A 19139-nucleotide genomic window follows, 5' to 3' on the forward strand; every position below is an offset into this window, starting at 1 on the left:
CCCTCACACGCTCCCCTCTCCCCCCCTCACACGCTCCTCTCCCCCCCTCACACGCCTCCCCCCCTCACACGCCCCCTCCCCCCCTCACACGCTCCTCTCTCCCCCACACACGCTCCTCTCCCCCCCCCTCACACGCTCCTCTCCCCCCCCCCTCACACGCTCCTCTCCCCCCCCTCAACACGCTCCTCTCCCCCCCTCACACGCTCCTCTCCCCCCCAGGTAACACCCTGCTGCTCTCCTCTCTCCCCCCCAGGTAACATCCTGCTGCTCTCCTCCCGACCCCCCTCAGACCGGCTCATGCTGATAGACTTTGAGTACAGCAGCTACAACTACAGGTCAGTCCCAGCACAGCGTGTTGTGTCATTGTGTAATCACCCTCCCATATTCTGTGTGTTGTGTCATTGTGTAATCACCCTCCCATATTCTGTGTGTTGTGTCATTGTGTAATCACCCTCCCATATTCTCTGTGTTGTGTCATTGTGTAATCACCCTCCCATATTCTGTGTGTTGTGTCATTGTGTAATCACCCTCCCATATTCTGTGTGTTGTGTCATTGTGTAATCACCCTCCCATATTCTCTGTGTTGTGTCATTGTGTAATCACCCTCCCATATTCTGTGTGTTGTGTCATTGTGTAATCACCCCTCCCATATTCTGTGTGTTGTGTCATTGTGTAATCACCCTCCCATATTCTGTGTTGTGTCATTGTGTAATCACCCTCCCATATTCCTGTGTGTTGTGTCATTGTGTAATCACCCTCCCATATTCTGTGTGTTGTGTCATTGTGTAATCACCCTCCCATATTCTGTGTGTTGTGTCATTGTGTAATCACCCTCCCATATTCTGTGTGTTGTTTTGATCACTCACGACGCACTTCTGGGCTCGGGTAACGACGCACTTCTGGGCTCGGGTTAACGACGCACTTCTGGGCTCGGATAACGACGCACTTCTGGGCTCGGGTAACGACGCACTTCTGGGCTCGGGTAACGGCGCACTTCTGGGCTCGGGTAACGACGTACTTCTGGGCTCGGGTAACGACGCACTTCTGGGCTCGGGTAACGGCGCACTTCTGGGCTCGGGTAACCGCGTACTTCTTTGCTCGGGTAACTTCTGGGCTCGGATAACGACGCACTTCTGGGCTCGGGTAACGACGCACTTCTGGGCTCGGGTAACGACGCACTTCTGGGCTCGGGTAACGACGTACTTCTGGGCTCGGGTAACGACGCACTTCTGGGCTCGGGTAACCGCGCACTTCTGGGCTCGGGTAACGACGCACTTCTGGGCTCGGGTAACGGCGTACTTCTGGGCTCGGGTAACCACGCACTTCTGGGCTCGGGTAACGACGCACTTCTGGGCTCGGGTAACGACGCACTTCTGGGCTCGGGTAACCACGCACTTCTGGGCTCGGGTAACAAGGCACTTCTGGGCTCGGGTAACCGCGCACTTCTGGGCTCGGGTAACCGCGTAATTCTGGGCTCGGGTAACGAGGCACTTCTGGGCTCGGGTAACGACGCACTTCTGGGCTCGGGTAACGACGCACTTCTGGGCTCGGGTAACGAGGCACTTCTGGGCTCGGGTAACGAGGCACTTCTGGGCTCGGGTAACCGCGTACTTCTGGGCTCGGGTAACGACGCACTTCTGGGCTCGGGTAACCGCGCACTTCTGGGCTCGGGTAACCGCGCACTTCTGGGCTCGGGTAACGACGCACTTCTGGGCTCGGGTAACGACGCACTTCTGGGCTCGGGTAACGGCGTACTTCTGGGCTCGGGTAACGGCGTACTTCTGGGCTCGGGTAACGACGCACTTCTGGGCTCGGGTAACCGCGTACTTCTGGGCTCGGGTAGCGTACTTCTGGGCTCGGGTAACGACGCACTTCTGGGCTCGGGTAACCGCGTACTTCTGGGCTCGGGTAACCGCGTACTTCTGGGCTCGGGTAACCGCGTACTTCTGGGCTCGGGTAACGACGCACTTCTGGGCTCGGGTAACCGCGTACTTCTGGGCTCGGGGAACGACGTACTTCTGGGCTCGGGTAACCGCGTACTTCTGGGCTCGGGTAACCGCGTACTTCTGGGCTCGGGTAACGAGGCACTTCTGGGCTCGGGTAACGACGCACTTCTGGGCTCGGGTAACGGCGCACTTCTGGGCTCGGGTAACGGCGCACTTCTGGGCTCGGGTAACGACGCACTTCTGGGCTCGGGTAACGGCGTACTTCTGGGCTCGGGTAACGGGTAACCACGCACTTCTGGGCTCGGGTAACGACGCACTTCTGGGCTCGGGTAACCGCGTACTTCTGGGCTCGGGTAACGACGCACTTCTGGGCTCGGGTAACGACGCACTTCTGGGCTCGGGTAACGACTCAATTCTGGGCTCGGGGAACGACGTACTTCTGGGCTCGGGTAACCGCGTACTTCTGGGCTCGGGTAACGACACACTTCTGGGCTCGGGTAACGACGCACTTCTGGGCTCGGGTAACGACGCACTTCTGGGCTCGGGTAACGGCGCACTTCTGGGCTCGGGTAACGGCGCACTTCTGGGCTCGGGTAACGACGCACTTCTGGGCTCGGGTAACGGCGTACTTCTGGGCTCGGGTAACGGGTAACCACGCACTTCTGGGCTCGGGTAACGGCGCACTTCTGGGCTCGGGTAACGACGCACTTCTGGGCTCGGGTAACGACGCACTTCTGGGCTCGGGTAACGACGCACTTCTGGGCTCGGGTAACGGCGTACTTCTGGGCTCGGTAACGACGCACTTCTGGGCTCGGGTAACGACGCACTTCTGGGCTCGGGTAACGGCGCACTTCTGGGCTCGGGTAACAACGCACTTCTGGGCTCGGGAAACGACGCACTTCTGGGCTCGGGTAACCGCGTACTTCTGGGCTCGGGTAACGACGCACTTCTGGGCTCGGGTAACGACGCACTTCTGGGCTCGGGTAACGACGCACTTCTGGGCTCGGGTAACGGCGCACTTCTGGGCTCGGGTAACGACGCACTTCTGGGCTCGGGTAACCGCGTACTTCTGGGCTCGGGTAACGACACACTTCTGGGCTCGGGTAACGACGCACTTCTGGGCTCGGGTAACGACGCACTTCTGGGCTCGGGTAACGGCGCACTTCTGGGCTCGGGTAACGGCGCACTTCTGGGCTCGGGTAACGACGCACTTCTGGGCTCGGGTAACGGCGTACTTCTGGGCTCGGGTAACGGGTAACCACGCACTTCTGGGCTTGGGTAACGGCGCACTTCTGGGCTCGGGTAACGACGCACTTCTGGGCTCGGGTAACGACGCACTTCTGGGCTCGGGTAACGACGCACTTCTGGGCTCGGGTAACGACGTACTTCTGGGCTCGGTAACGACGCACTTCTGGGCTCGGGTAACGACGCACTTCTGGGCTCGGGTAACGGCGCACTTCTGGGCTCGGGTAACGACGCACTTCTGGGCTCGGGTAACGACGCACTTCTGGGCTCGGGTAACCGCGTACTTCTGGGCTCGGGTAACGGCGCACTTCTGGGCTCGGGTAACCGCGTACTTCTGGGCTCGGGTAACCGCGCACTTCTGGGCTCGGGTAACGACGCACTTCTGGGCTCGGGTAACGACGCACTTCTGGGCTCGGGTAACCGCGTACTTCTGGGCTCGGGTAACGACGCACTTCTGGGCTCGGGTAACGACGCACTTCTGGGCTCGGGTAACGACGCACTTCTGGGCTCGGGTAACGACGCACTTCTGGGCTCTGGTAACGACGTACTTCTGGGCTCGGGTAACGGCGTACTTCTGGGCTCGGGTAACGGGTAACGACGTACTTCTGGGCTCGGGTAACGACGCACTTCTGGGCTCGGGTAACGACGCACTTCTGGGCTCGGGTAACGACGCACTTCTGGGCTCGGGTAACGACGCACTTCTGGGCTCGGGTAACGACGCACTTCTGGGCTCGGTAACGACGCACTTCTGGGCTCGGGTAACGATGTACTTCTGGGCTCTGGTAACGACGTACTTCTGGGCTCGGATAACGACGCACTTCTGGGCTCGGGTAACGACGCACTTCTGGGCTCGGGTAACGACGTACTTCTGGCCTCGGGTAACGAGGCACTTCTGGGCTCGGGTAACGACGCACTTCTGGGCTCGGGTAACGACGTACTTCTGGCCTCGGGTAACGAGGCACTTCTGGGCTCGGGTAACGACGCACTTCTGGGCTCGGGTAACGACGCACTTCTGGGCTCGGGTAACCGCGTACTTCTGGGCTCGGGTAACCGCGCACTTCTGGGCTCGGATAACGACGCACTTCTGGGCTCGGGTAACCGCGTACTTCTGGGCTCGGGTAACGGCGCACTTCTGGGCTCGGGTAACCGCGTACTTCTGGGCTCGGGTAACCGCGCACTTCTGGGCTCGGGTAACGACGCACTTCTGGGCTCGGGTAACGACGCACTTCTGGGCTCGGGTAACCGCGTACTTCTGGGCTCGGGTAACGACGCACTTCTGGGCTCGGGTAACGACGCACTTCTGGGCTCGGGTAACCGCGTACTTCTGGGCTCGGGTAACGACGCACTTCTGGGCTCGGGTAACGACGCACTTCTGGGCTCGGGTAACGACGCACTTCTGGGCTCGGGTAACGACGCACTTCTGGGCTCTGGTAACGACGTACTTCTGGGCTCGGGTAACGGCGTACTTCTGGGCTCGGGTAACGGGTAACGACGTACTTCTGGGCTCGGGTAACGACGCACTTCTGGGCTCGGGTAACGACGCACTTCTGGGCTCGGGTAACGACGCACTTCTGGGCTCGGGTAACGACGCACTTCTGGGCTCGGTAACGACGCACTTCTGGGCTCGGGTAACGACGTACTTCTGGGCTCTGGTAACGACGTACTTCTGGGCTCGGATAACGACGCACTTCTGGGCTCGGGTAACGACGCACTTCTGGGCTCGGGTAACGACGTACTTCTGGCCTCGGGTAACGAGGCACTTCTGGGCTCGGGTAACGACGCACTTCTGGGCTCGGGTAACGACGCACTTCTGGGCTCGGGTAACGACGCACTTCTGGGCTTGGGTAACGGCGCACTTCTGGGCTCGGTAACGACGCACTTCTGGGCTCGGGTAACGACGCACTTCTGGGCTCGGGTAACCGCGTACTTCTGGGCTCGGGTAACGAGGCACTTCTGGGCTCGGGTAACGAGGCACTTCTGGGCTCTGGTAACGACGCACTTCTGGGCTCGGGTAACCGCGCACTTCTGGGCTCGGGTAACCGCGCACTTCTGGGCTCTGGTAACGACGCACTTCTGGGCTCGGGTAACGAGGCACTTCTGGGCTCGGGTAACGAGGCACTTCTGGGCTCGGGTAACGACGCACTTCTGGGCTCGGGTAACGGCGCACTTCTGGGCTCGGGTAACGACGCACTTCTGGGCTCGGGTAACGAGGCACTTCTGGGCTCGGGTAACGAGGCACTTCTGGGCTCGGGTAACGACGCACTTCTGGGCTCGGGTAACGACGCACTTCTGGGCTCGGGTAACGAGGCACTTCTGGGCTCGGGTAACGAGGCACTTCTGGGCTCGGGTAACGAGGCACTTCTGGGCTCGGGTAACCGCGTACTTCTGGGCTCGGGTAACGACGCACTTCTGGGCTCGGGTAACGACGCACTTCTGGGCTCGGGTAACGACGCACTTCTGGGCTCGGGTAACGGCGCACTTCTGGGCTCGGGTAACGGCGCACTTCTGGGCTCGGGTAACGGCGCACTTCTGGGCTCGGGTAACGGCGCACTTCTGGGCTCGGGTAACGACGCACTTCTGGGCTCGGGTAACGACGCACTTCTGGGCTCGGTAACGACGCACTTCTGGGCTCGGGTAACGACGCACTTCTGGGCTCAGGTAACCGCGTACTTCTGGGCTCGGGTAACGACGCACTTCTGGGCTCGGGTAACGACGTACTTCTGGGCTCGGGTAACGGCGCACTTCTGGGCTCGGGTAACGACGCACTTCTGGGCTCGGGTAATACGCACTTCTGGGCTCGGGTAACGAGGCACTTCTGGGCTCTGGTAACGACGCACTTCTGGGCTCGGGTAACCGCGTACTTCTGGGCTCTGGTAACGACGCACTTCTGGGCTCGGGTAACGAGGCACTTCTGGGCTCGGGTAACGAGGCACTTCTGGGCTCGGGTAACGACGTACTTCTTTGCTCGGGTAACTTCTGGGCTCGGGTAACCGCGCACTTCTGGGCTCGGGTAACGACGCACTTCTGGGCTCGGGTAACAACGTACTTCTTTGCTCGGGTAACTTCTGGGCTCGGGTAACCGCGCACTTCTGGGCTCGGGTAACGACGCACTTCTGGGCTCGGGTAACGGGTAACCACGTACTTCTGGGCTCGGGTAACGAGGCACTTCTGGGCTCGGGTAACGAGGCACTTCTGGGCTCGGGTAACGGCGCGCTTCTGGGCTCGGGTAACGACGCGCTTCTGGGCTCGGGTAACGACGCACTTCTGGGCTCGGGTAACGACGCACTTCTGGGCTCGGGTAACGACGCACTTCTGGGCTCGGGTAACGACGCACTTCTGGGCTTGGGTAACGACGTACTTCTGGGCTCGGTAACGACGCACTTCTGGGCTCGGGTAACGACGCACTTCTGGGCTCGGGTAACGGCGCTCTTCTGGGCTCGGGTAACGACGCACTTCTGGGCTCGGGTAACGACGCACTTCTGGGCTCGGGTAACGGGTACTTCTGGGCTCGGGTAACGGGTAACGACGCACATCTGGCCTCGGGTAACGACGCACTTCTGGGCTCGGGTAACGACGCACTTCTGGGCTCGGGTAACGACGCACTTCTGGGCTCGGGTAACGACGCACTTCTGGGCTCGGGTAACGACGCACTTCTGGGCTCGGGTAACGACGCACTTCTGGGCTCGGGTAACGACGCACTTCTGGGCTCGGGTAACGACGCACTTCTGGGCTCGGGTAACGACGCACTTCTGGGCTCGGGTAACGAGGCACTTCTGGGCTCGGGTAACGGCGCACTTCTGGGCTCGGGTAACGACGCACTTCTGGGCTCTGGTAACGACGCACTTCTGGGCTCGGGTAACGGCGCACTTCTGGGCTCGGATAACGACGTACTTCTGGGCTCGGGTAACGAGGCACTTCTGGGCTCGGGTAACGACGCACTTCTGGGCTCGGGTAACGACGCACTTCTGGGCTCGGGTAACCGCGTACTTCTGGGCTCGGGTAACGACGCACTTCTGGGCTCGGGTAACGACGCACTTCTGGGCTCGGGTAACGGCGCACTTCTGGGCTCGGGTAACGGCGCACTTCTGGGCTCGGGTAACGGCGCACTTCTGGGCTCGGGTAACGGCGCACTTCTGGGCTCGGGTAACGACGCACTTCTGGGCTCGGGTAACGACGCACTTCTGGGCTCGGTAACGACGCACTTCTGGGCTCGGGTAACCGCGCACTTCTGGGCTCGGGTAACCGCGTACTTCTGGGCTCGGGTAACGACGCACTTCTGGGCTCGGGTAACGACGTACTTCTGGGCTCGGGTAACGGCGCACTTCTGGGCTCGGGTAACGACGCACTTCTGGGCTCGGGTAACGACGCACTTCTGGGCTCGGGTAACGAGGCACTTCTGGGCTCTGGTAACGACGCACTTCTGGGCTCGGGTAACGCGTACTTCTGGGCTCTGGTAACGACGCACTTCTGGGCTCGGGTAACGAGGCACTTCTGGGCTCGGGTAACGGCGTACTTCTGGGCTCGGGTAACGAGGCACTTCTGGGCTCGGGTAACGACGTACTTCTTTGCTCGGGTAACTTCTGGGCTCGGGTAACCACGCACTTCTGGGCTCGGGTAACGACGCACTTCTGGGCTCGGGTAACGGGTAACCGCGTACTTCTGGGCTCGGGTAACGACGCACTTCTGGGCTCGGATAACGACGTACTTCTGGGCTCGGGTAACGACGCACTTCTGGGCTCGGTAACGACGCACTTCTGGGCTCGGGTAACGACGCACTTCTGGGCTCGGGTAACGACACACTTCTGGGCTCGGGTAACGACACACTTCTGGGCTCGGGTAACGAGGCACTTCTGGGCTCGGGTAACGAGGCACTTCTGGGCTCGGGTAACGGCGCACTTCTGGGCTCGGGTAACGACGCACTTCTGGGCTCGGGTAACGACGCACTTCTGGGCTCGGGTAACGACGCACTTCTGGGCTTGGGTAACGACGTACTTCTGGGCTCGGTAACGACGCACTTCTGGGCTCGGGTAACGACGCACTTCTGGGCTCGGGTAACGGCGCACTTCTGGGCTCGGGTAACGACGCACTTCTGGGCTCGGGTAACGACGCACTTCTGGGCTCGGGTAACGGGTACTTCTGGGCTCGGGTAACGGGTAACGACGCACTTCTGGCCTCGGGTAACGACGCACTTCTGGGCTCGGGTAACGGCGTACTTCTGGGCTCGGGTAACGGGTAACGACGCACTTCTGGCCTCGGGTAACGACGCACTTCTGGGCTCGGGTAACGACGCACTTCTGGGCTCGGGTAACGACGCACTTCTGGGCTCGGGTAACGGCGCACTTCTGGGCTCGGGTAACGAAGCACTTCTGGGCTCGGGTAACGACGCACTTCTGGGCTCGGGTAACGAGGCACTTCTGGGCTCGGGTAACGACGCACTTCTGGGCTCGGGTAACGACGCACTTCTGGGCTCGGGTAACGACGCACTTCTGGGCTCGGGTAACCGCGCACTTCTGGGCTCGGGTAACCGCGCACTTCTGGGCTCGGGTAACGGCGCACTTCTGGGCTCGGGTAACGACGCACTTCTGGGCTCGGGTAACCGCGTACTTCTGGGCTCGGGTAACGACGCACTTCTGGGCTCGGGTAACGAGGCACTTCTTGCCTCGGGTAACGAGGCACTTCTGGGCTCGGGTAACGACGCACTTCTGGGCTCGGGTAACGACGCACTTCTGGGCTCGGGTAACGACGCACTTCTGGGCTTGGGTAACGGCGCACTTCTGGGCTCGGTAACGACGCACTTCTGGGCTCGGGTAACGACGCACTTCTGGGCTCGGGTAACCGCGTACTTCTGGGCTCGGGTAACGACGCACTTCTGAGCTCGAGTAACGACGCACTTCTGGGCTCGGGTAACGGCGCACTTCTGGGCTCGGGTAACGACGCACTTCTGGGCTCGGGTAACGAGGCACTTCTGGGCTCGGGTAACGACGCACTTCTGGGCTCGGGTAACGAGGCACTTCTGGGCTCGGGTAACGAGGCACTTCTGGGCTCTGGTAACGACGCACTTCTGGGCTCGGGTAACCGCGCACTTCTGGGCTCGGGTAACCGCGCACTTCTGGGCTCTGGTAACGACGCACTTCTGGGCTCGGGTAACGAGGCACTTCTGGGCTCGGGTAACGGCGTACTTCTGGGCTCGGGTAACGAGGCACTTCTGGGCTCGGGTAACGACGTACTTCTGGGCTCGGGTAACTTCTGGGCTCGGGTAACCGCGCACTTCTGGGCTCGGGTAACGACGCACTTCTGGGCTCGGGTAACGACGCACTTCTGGGCTCGGGTAACCGCGCACTTCTGGGCTCGGGTAACCGCGCACTTCTGGGCTCGGGTAACGGCGCACTTCTGGGCTCGGGTAACGACGCACTTCTGGGCTCGGGTAACCGCGTACTTCTGGGCTCGGGTAACGACGCACTTCTGGGCTCGGGTAACGAGGCACTTCTGGCCTCGGGTAACGAGGCACTTCTGGGCTCGGGTAACGACGCACTTCTGGGCTCGGGTAACGACGCACTTCTGGGCTCGGGTAACGACGCACTTCTGGGCTTGGGTAACGGCGCACTTCTGGGCTCGGTAACGACGCACTTCTGGGCTCGGGTAACGACGCACTTCTGGGCTCGGGTAACCGCGTACTTCTGGGCTCGGGTAACGACGCACTTCTGAGCTCGAGTAACGACGCACTTCTGGGCTCGGGTAACGGCGCACTTCTGGGCTCGGGTAACGACGCACTTCTGGGCTCGGGTAACGAGGCACTTCTGGGCTCGGGTAACGACGCACTTCTGGGCTCGGGTAACGAGGCACTTCTGGGCTCGGGTAACGAGGCACTTCTGGGCTCTGGTAACGACGCACTTCTGGGCTCGGGTAACCGCGCACTTCCGGGCTCGGGTAACCGCGCACTTCTGGGCTCTGGTAACGACGCACTTCTGGGCTCGGGTAACGAGGCACTTCTGGGCTCGGGTAACGACGCACTTCTGGGCTCGGGTAACGACGCACTTCTGGGCTCGGGTAACGACGCACTTCTGGGCTCGGGTAACGAGGCACTTCTGGGCTCGGGTAACCGCGTACTTCTGGGCTCGGGTAACCGCGTACTTCTGGGCTCGGGTAACGACGCACTTCTGGGCTCGGGTAACGGCGCACTTCTGGGCTCGGGTAACGGCGCACTTCTGGGCTCGGGTAACGACGCACTTCTGGGCTCGGGTAACGACGCACTTCTGGGCTCGGTAACGACGCACTTCTGGGCTCGGGTAACGACGCACTTCTGGGCTCAGGTAACCGCGTACTTCTGGGCTCGGGTAACGACGCACTTCTGGGCTCGGGTAACGACGTACTTCTGGGCTCGGGTAACGGCGCACTTCTGGGCTCGGGTAACGACGCACTTCTGGGCTCGGGTAACGACGCACTTCTGGGTTCGGGTAACGAGGCACTTCTGGGCTCTGGTAACGATGCACTTCTGGGCTCGGGTAACCGCGTACTTCTGGGCTCTGGTAACGACGCACTTCTGGGCTCGGGTAACGAGGCACTTCTGGGCTCGGGTAACGGCGTACTTCTGGGCTCGGGTAACGAGGCACTTCTGGGCTCGGGTAACAACGTACTTCTTTGCTCGGGTAACTTCTGGGCTCGGGTAACCGCGCACTTCTGGGCTCGGGTAACGACGCACTTCTGGGCTCGGGTAACGGGTAACCGCATACTTTTGGGCTCGGGTAACGACGCACTTCTGGGCTCGGATAACGACGTACTTCTGGGCTCGGGTAACGACGCACTTCTGGGCTCGGTAACGACGCACTTCTGGGCTCGGGTAACGACGCACTTCTGGGCTCGGGTAACGACACACTTCTGGGCTCGGGTAACGAGGCACTTCTGGGCTCGGGTAACGAGGCACTTCTGGGCTCGGGTAACGGCGCACTTCTGGGCTCGGGTAACGACGCACTTCTGGGCTCGGGTAACGACGCACTTCTGGGCTCCGGTAACGACGCACTTCTGGGCTCGGGTAACGACGTACTTCTGGGCTCGGTAACGACGCACTTCTGGGCTCGGGTAACGACGCACTTCTGGGCTCGGGTAACGGCGCACTTCTGGGCTCGGGTAACGACGCACTTCTGGGCTCGGGTAACAACGCACTTCTGGGCTCGGGTAACGGGTACTTCTGGGCTCGGGTAACGGGTAACGACGCACTTCTGGCCTCGGGTAACGACGCACTTCTGGGCTCGGGTAACGGCGTACTTCTGGGCTCGGGTAACGGGTAACGACGCACTTCTGGCCTCGGGTAACGACGCACTTCTGGGCTCGGGTAACGACGCACTTCTGGGCTCGGGTAACGACGCACTTCTGGGCTCGGGTAACGGCGCACTTCTGGGCTCGGGTAACGACGCACTTCTGGGCTCGGTAACGACGCACTTCTGGGCTCGGGTAACGACGTACTTCTGGGCTCTGGTAACGACGTACTTCTGGGCTCGGATAACGACGCACTTCTGGGCTCGGGTAACGACGCACTTCTGGGCTCGGGTAACGACGTACTTCTGGCCTCGGGTAACGAGGCACTTCTGGGCTCGGGTAACGACGCACTTCTGGGCTCGGGTAACGACGCACTTCTGGGCTCGGGTAACGACGCACTTCTGGGCTTGGGTAACGGCGCACTTCTGGGCTCGGTAACGACGCACTTCTGGGCTCGGGTAACGACGCACTTCTGGGCTCAGGTAACCGCGTACTTCTGGGCTCGGGTAACGAGGCACTTCTGGGCTCGGGTAACGAGGCACTTCTGGGCTCTGGTAACGACGCACTTCTGGGCTCGGGTAACCGCGCACTTCTGGGCTCGGGTAACCGCGCACTTCTGGGCTCTGGTAACGACGCACTTCTGGGCTCGGGTAACGAGGCACTTCTGGGCTCGGGTAACGAGGCACTTCTGGGCTCGGGTAACGACGCACTTCTGGGCTCGGGTAACGGCGCACTTCTGGGCTCGGGTAACGACGCACTTCTGGGCTCGGGTAACGAGGCACTTCTGGGCTCGGGTAACGAGGCACTTCTGGGCTCGGGTAACGACGCACTTCTGGGCTCGGGTAACGACGCACTTCTGGGCTCGGGTAACGAGGCACTTCTGGGCTCGGGTAACGAGGCACTTCTGGGCTCGGGTAACGAGGCACTTCTGGGCTCGGGTAACCGCGTACTTCTGGGCTCGGGTAACGACGCACTTCTGGGCTCGGGTAACGACGCACTTCTGGGCTCGGGTAACGACGCACTTCTGGGCTCGGGTAACGGCGCACTTCTGGGCTCGGGTAACGGCGCACTTCTGGGCTCGGGTAACGGCGCACTTCTGGGCTCGGGTAACGGCGCACTTCTGGGCTCGGGTAACGACGCACTTCTGGGCTCGGGTAACGACGCACTTCTGGGCTCGGTAACGACGCACTTCTGGGCTCGGGTAACGACGCACTTCTGGGCTCAGGTAACCGCGTACTTCTGGGCTCGGGTAACGACGCACTTCTGGGCTCGGGTAACGACGTACTTCTGGGCTCGGGTAACGGCGCACTTCTGGGCTCGGGTAACGACGCACTTCTGGGCTCGGGTAATACGCACTTCTGGGCTCGGGTAACGAGGCACTTCTGGGCTCTGGTAACGACGCACTTCTGGGCTCGGGTAACCGCGTACTTCTGGGCTCTGGTAACGACGCACTTCTGGGCTCGGGTAACGAGGCACTTCTGGGCTCGGGTAACGAGGCACTTCTGGGCTCGGGTAACGACGTACTTCTTTGCTCGGGTAACTTCTGGGCTCGGGTAACCGCGCACTTCTGGGCTCGGGTAACGACGCACTTCTGGGCTCGGGTAACAACGTACTTCTTTGCTCGGGTAACTTCTGGGCTCGGGTAACCGCGCACTTCTGGGCTCGGGTAACGACGCACTTCTGGGCTCGGGTAACGGGTAACCACGTACTTCTGGGCTCGGGTAACGAGGCACTTCTGGGCTCGGGTAACGAGGCACTTCTGGGCTCGGGTAACGGCGCGCTTCTGGGCTCGGGTAACGACGCACTTCTGGGCTCGGGTAACGACGCACTTCTGGGCTCGGGTAACGACGCACTTCTGGGCTCGGGTAACGACGCACTTCTGGGCTCGGGTAACGACGCACTTCTGGGCTTGGGTAACGACGTACTTCTGGGCTCGGTAACGACGCACTTCTGGGCTCGGGTAACGACGCACTTCTGGGCTCGGGTAACGGCGCTCTTCTGGGCTCGGGTAACGACGCACTTCTGGGCTCGGGTAACGACGCACTTCTGGGCTCGGGTAACGGGTACTTCTGGGCTCGGGTAACGGGTAACGACGCACATCTGGCCTCGGGTAACGACGCACTTCTGGGCTCGGGTAACGACGCACTTCTGGGCTCGGGTAACGACGCACTTCTGGGCTCGGGTAACGACGCACTTCTGGGCTCGGGTAACGACGCACTTCTGGGCTCGGGTAACGACGCACTTCTGGGCTCGGGTAACGACGCACTTCTGGGCTCGGGTAACGACGCACTTCTGGGCTCGGGTAACGACGCACTTCTGGGCTCGGGTAACGAGGCACTTCTGGGCTCGGGTAACGGCGCACTTCTGGGCTCGGGTAACGACGCACTTCTGGGCTCTGGTAACGACGCACTTCTGGGCTCGGGTAACGGCGCACTTCTGGGCTCGGATAACGACGTACTTCTGGGCTCGGGTAACGAGGCACTTCTGGGCTCGGGTAACGACGCACTTCTGGGCTCGGGTAACGACGCACTTCTGGGCTCGGGTAACCGCGTACTTCTGGGCTCGGGTAACGACGCACTTCTGGGCTCGGGTAACGACGCACTTCTGGGCTCGGGTAACGACGCACTTCTGGGCTCGGGTAACGGCGCACTTCTGGGCTCGGGTAACGGCGCACTTCTGGGCTCGGGTAACGGCGCACTTCTGGGCTCGGGTAACGGCGCACTTCTGGGCTCGGGTAACGACGCACTTCTGGGCTCGGGTAACGACGCACTTCTGGGCTCGGTAACGACGCACTTCTGGGCTCGGGTAACCGCGCACTTCTGGGCTCGGGTAACCGCGTACTTCTGGGCTCGGGTAACGACGCACTTCTGGGCTCGGGTAACGACGTACTTCTGGGCTCGGGTAACGGCGCACTTCTGGGCTCGGGTAACGACGCACTTCTGGGCTCGGGTAACGACGCACTTCTGGGCTCGGGTAACGAGGCACTTCTGGGCTCTGGTAACGACGCACTTCTGGGCTCGGGTAACGCGTACTTCTGGGCTCTGGTAACGACGCACTTCTGGGCTCGGGTAACGAGGCACTTCTGGGCTCGGGTAACGGCGTACTTCTGGGCTCGGGTAACGAGGCACTTCTGGGCTCGGGTAACGACGTACTTCTTTGCTCGGGTAACTTCTGGGCTCGGGTAACCACGCACTTCTGGGCTCGGGTAACGACGCACTTCTGGGCTCGGGTAACGGGTAACCGCGTACTTCTGGGCTCGGGTAACGACGCACTTCTGGGCTCGGATAACGACGTACTTCTGGGCTCGGGTAACGACGCACTTCTGGGCTCGGTAACGACGCACTTCTGGGCTCGGGTAACGACGCACTTCTGGGCTCGGGTAACGACACACTTCTGGGCTCGGGTAACGAGGCACTTCTGGGCTCGGGTAACGGCGCACTTCTGGGCTCGGGTAACGACGCACTTCTGGGCTCGGGTAACGACGCACTTCTGGGCTCGGGTAACGACGCACTTCTGGGCTTGGGTAACGACGTACTTCTGGGCTCGGTAACGACGCACTTCTGGGCTCGGGTAACGACGCACTTCTGGGCTCGGGTAACGGCGCACTTCTGGGCTCGGGTAACGACGCACTTCTGGGCTCGGGTAACGACGCACTTCTGGGCTCGGGTAACGGGTACTTCTGGGCTCGGGTAACGGGTAACGACGCACTTCTGGCCTCGGGTAACGACGCACTTCTGGGCTCGGGTAACGGCGTACTTCTGGGCTCGGGTAACGGGTAACGACGCACTTCTGGCCTCGGGTAACGACGCACTTCTGGGCTCGGGTAACGACGCACTTCTGGGCTCGGGTAACGACGCACTTCTGGGCTCGGGTAACGGCGCACTTCTGGGCTCGGGTAACGAAGCACTTCTGGGCTCGGGTAACGACGCACTTCTGGGCTCGGGTAACGAGGCACTTCTGGGCTCGGGTAACGACGCACTTCTGGGCTCGGGTAACGACGCACTTCTGGGCTCGGGTAACGACGCACTTCTGGGCTCGGGTAACCGCGCACTTCTGGGCTCGGGTAACCGCGCACTTCTGGGCTCGGGTAACGGCGCACTTCTGGGCTCGGGTAACGACGCACTTCTGGGCTCGGGTAACCGCGTACTTCTGGGCTCGGGTAACGACGCACTTCTGGGCTCGGGTAACGAGGCACTTCTTGCCTCGGGTAACGAGGCACTTCTGGGCTCGGGTAACGACGCACTTCTGGGCTCGGGTAACGACGCACTTCTGGGCTCGGGTAACGACGCACTTCTGGGCTTGGGTAACGGCGCACTTCTGGGCTCGGTAACGACGCACTTCTGGGCTCGGGTAACGACGCACTTCTGGGCTCGGGTAACCGCGTACTTCTGGGCTCGGGTAACGACGCACTTCTGAGCTCGAGTAACGACGCACTTCTGGGCTCGGGTAACGGCGCACTTCTGGGCTCGGGTAACGACGCACTTCTGGGCTCGGGTAACGAGGCACTTCTGGGCTCGGGTAACGACGCACTTCTGGGCTCGGGTAACGAGGCACTTCTGGGCTCGGGTAACGAGGCACTTCTGGGCTCTGGTAACGACGCACTTCTGGGCTCGGGTAACCGCGCACTTCTGGGCTCGGGTAACCGCGCACTTCTGGGCTCTGGTAACGACGCACTTCTGGGCTCGGGTAACGAGGCACTTCTGGGCTCGGGTAACGGCGTACTTCTGGGCTCGGGTAACGAGGCACTTCTGGGCTCGGGTAACGACGTACTTCTGGGCTCGGGTAACTTCTGGGCTCGGGTAACCGCGCACTTCTGGGCTCGGGTAACGACGCACTTCTGGGCTCGGGTAACGACGCACTTCTGGGCTCGGGTAACCGCGCACTTCTGGGCTCGGGTAACCGCGCACTTCTGGGCTCGGGTAACGGCGCACTTCTGGGCTCGGGTAACGACGCACTTCTGGGCTCGGGTAACCGCGTACTTCTGGGCTCGGGTAACGACGCACTTCTGGGCTCGGGTAACGAGGCACTTCTGGCCTCGGGTAACGAGGCACTTCTGGGCTCGGGTAACGACGCACTTCTGGGCTCGGGTAACGACGCACTTCTGGGCTCGGGTAACGACGCACTTCTGGGCTTGGGTAACGGCGCACTTCTGGGCTCGGTAACGACGCACTTCTGGGCTCGGGTAACGACGCACTTCTGGGCTCGGGTAACCGCGTACTTCTGGGCTCGGGTAACGACGCACTTCTGAGCTCGAGTAACGACGCACTTCTGGGCTCGGGTAACGGCGCACTTCTGGGCTCGGGTAACGACGCACTTCTGGGCTCGGGTAACGAGGCACTTCTGGGCTCGGGTAACGACGCACTTCTGGGCTCGGGTAACGAGGCACTTCTGGGCTCGGGTAACGAGGCACTTCTGGGCTCTGGTAACGACGCACTTCTGGGCTCGGGTAACCGCGCACTTCCGGGCTCGGGTAACCGCGCACTTCTGGGCTCTGGTAACGACGCACTTCTGGGCTCGGGTAACGAGGCACTTCTGGGCTCGGGTAACGACGCACTTCTGGGCTCGGGTAACGACGCACTTCTGGGCTCGGGTAACGACGCACTTCTGGGCTCGGGTAACGAGGCACTTCTGGGCTCGGGTAACCGCGTACTTCTGGGCTCGGGTAACCGCGTACTTCTGGGCTCGGGTAACGACGCACTTCTGGGCTCGGGTAACGGCGCACTTCTGGGCTCGGGTAACGGCGCACTTCTGGGCTCGGGTAACGACGCACTTCTGGGCTCGGGTAACGACGCACTTCTGGGCTCGGTAACGACGCACTTCTGGGCTCGGGTAACGACGCACTTCTGGGCTCAGGTAACCGCGTACTTCTGGGCTCGGGTAACGACGCACTTCTGGGCTCGGGTAACGACGTACTTCTGGGCTCGGGTAACGGCGCACTTCTGGGCTCGGGTAACGACGCACTTCTGGGCTCGGGTAACGACGCACTTCTGGGTTCGGGTAACGAGGCACTTCTGGGCTCTGGTAACGATGCACTTCTGGGCTCGGGTAACCGCGTACTTCTGGGCTCTGGTAACGACGCACTTCTGGGCTCGGGTAACGAGGCACTTCTGGGCTCGGGTAACGGCGTACTTCTGGGCTCGGGTAACGAGGCACTTCTGGGCTCGGGTAACAACGTACTTCTTTGCTCGGGTAACTTCTGGGCTCGGGTAACCGCGCACTTCTGGGCTCGGGTAACGACGCACTTCTGGGCTCGGGTAACGGGTAACCGCATACTTTTGGGCTCGGGTAACGACGCACTTCTGGGCTCGGATAACGACGTACTTCTGGGCTCGGGTAACGACGCACTTCTGGGCTCGGTAACGACGCACTTCTGGGCTCGGGTAACGACGCACTTCTGGGCTCGGGTAACGACACACTTCTGGGCTCGGGTAACGAGGCACTTCTGGGCTCGGGTAACGAGGCACTTCTGGGCTCGGGTAACGGCGCACTTCTGGGCTCGGGTAACGACGCACTTCTGGGCTCGGGTAACGACGCACTTCTGGGCTCCGGTAACGACGCACTTCTGGGCTCGGGTAACGACGTACTTCTGGGCTCGGTAACGACGCACTTCTGGGCTCGGGTAACGACGCACTTCTGGGCTCGGGTAACGGCGCACTTCTGGGCTCGGGTAACGACGCACTTCTGGGCTCGGGTAACAACGCACTTCTGGGCTCGGGTAACGGGTACTTCTGGGCTCGGGTAACGGGTAACGACGCACTTCTGGCCTCGGGTAACGACGCACTTCTGGGCTCGGGTAACGGCGTACTTCTGGGCTCGGGTAACGGGTAACGACGCACTTCTGGCCTCGGGTAACGACGCACTTCTGGGCTCGGGTAACGACGCACTTCTGGGCTCGGGTAACGACGCACTTCTGGGCTCGGGTAACGGCGCACTTCTGGGCTCGGGTAACGAAGCACTTCTGGGCTCGGGTAACGACGCACTTCTGGGCTCGGGTAACGACGCACTTCTGGGCTCGGGTAACGACGCACTTCTGGGCTCGGGTAACGACGCACTTCTGGGCTCGGGTAACCGCGCACTTCTGGGCTCGGGTAACCGCGCACTTCTGGGCTCGGGTAACGGCGCACTTCTGGGCTCGGGTAACGACGCACTTCTGGGCTCGGGTAACGACGCACTTCTGGGCTCGGGTAACGGCGCACTTCTGGGCTCGGGTAACGGCGCACTTCTGGGCTCGGGTAACGACGCACTTCTGGGCTCGGGTAACGACGCACTTCTGGGCTCGGGTAACGACGCACTTCTGGGCTCGGGTAACGACGCACTTCTGGGCTCGGGTAACGACGCACCTCTGGGCTCGGGTAACCGCGCACTTCTGGGCTCGGGTAACCGCGCACTTCTGGGCTCGGGTAACCGCGCACTTCTGGGCTCGGGTAACGGCGCACTTCTGGGCTCGGGTAACGACGTACTTCTGGCCTCGGGTAACGACGCACTTCTGGGCTCGGGTAACGGCGCACTTCTGGGCTCGGGTAACAACGCACTTCTGGGCTCGGGTAACGAGGCACTTCTGGGCTCGGTAACGACGCAATTCTGGGCTCGGGTAACGACGTACTTCTGGGCTCGGGTAACCGCGTACTTCTGGGCTCGGGTAACCGCGCACTTCTGGGCTCAGGTAACGACGCACTTCTGGGCTCGGGTAACGGC

The 19139-nt window shown here is 61.7% G+C and overlaps 1 protein-coding gene across 1 annotated transcript in view; it reads left to right on the forward strand.

Moving 5' to 3' along the window:
• Nucleotides 1-253: 253 nt before the first annotated feature.
• The window catches only part of LOC142477426 (uncharacterized), a gene marked incomplete at both ends in the record, with an annotated part of 39789 nt that continues 20903 nt past the window's right edge, over nucleotides 254-19139 (forward strand). The window contains one exon of the mRNA XM_075582256.1: nucleotides 254-335. Within this exon, the coding sequence (XP_075438371.1) occupies nucleotides 254-335 (82 nt within the window). The remainder of the gene's footprint in view (nucleotides 336-19139) is intronic.

Source organism: Ascaphus truei, unplaced genomic scaffold (genome assembly GCF_040206685.1).
Source record: "Ascaphus truei isolate aAscTru1 unplaced genomic scaffold, aAscTru1.hap1 HAP1_SCAFFOLD_2083, whole genome shotgun sequence".
NCBI lineage: Eukaryota > Metazoa > Chordata > Amphibia > Anura > Ascaphidae > Ascaphus > Ascaphus truei.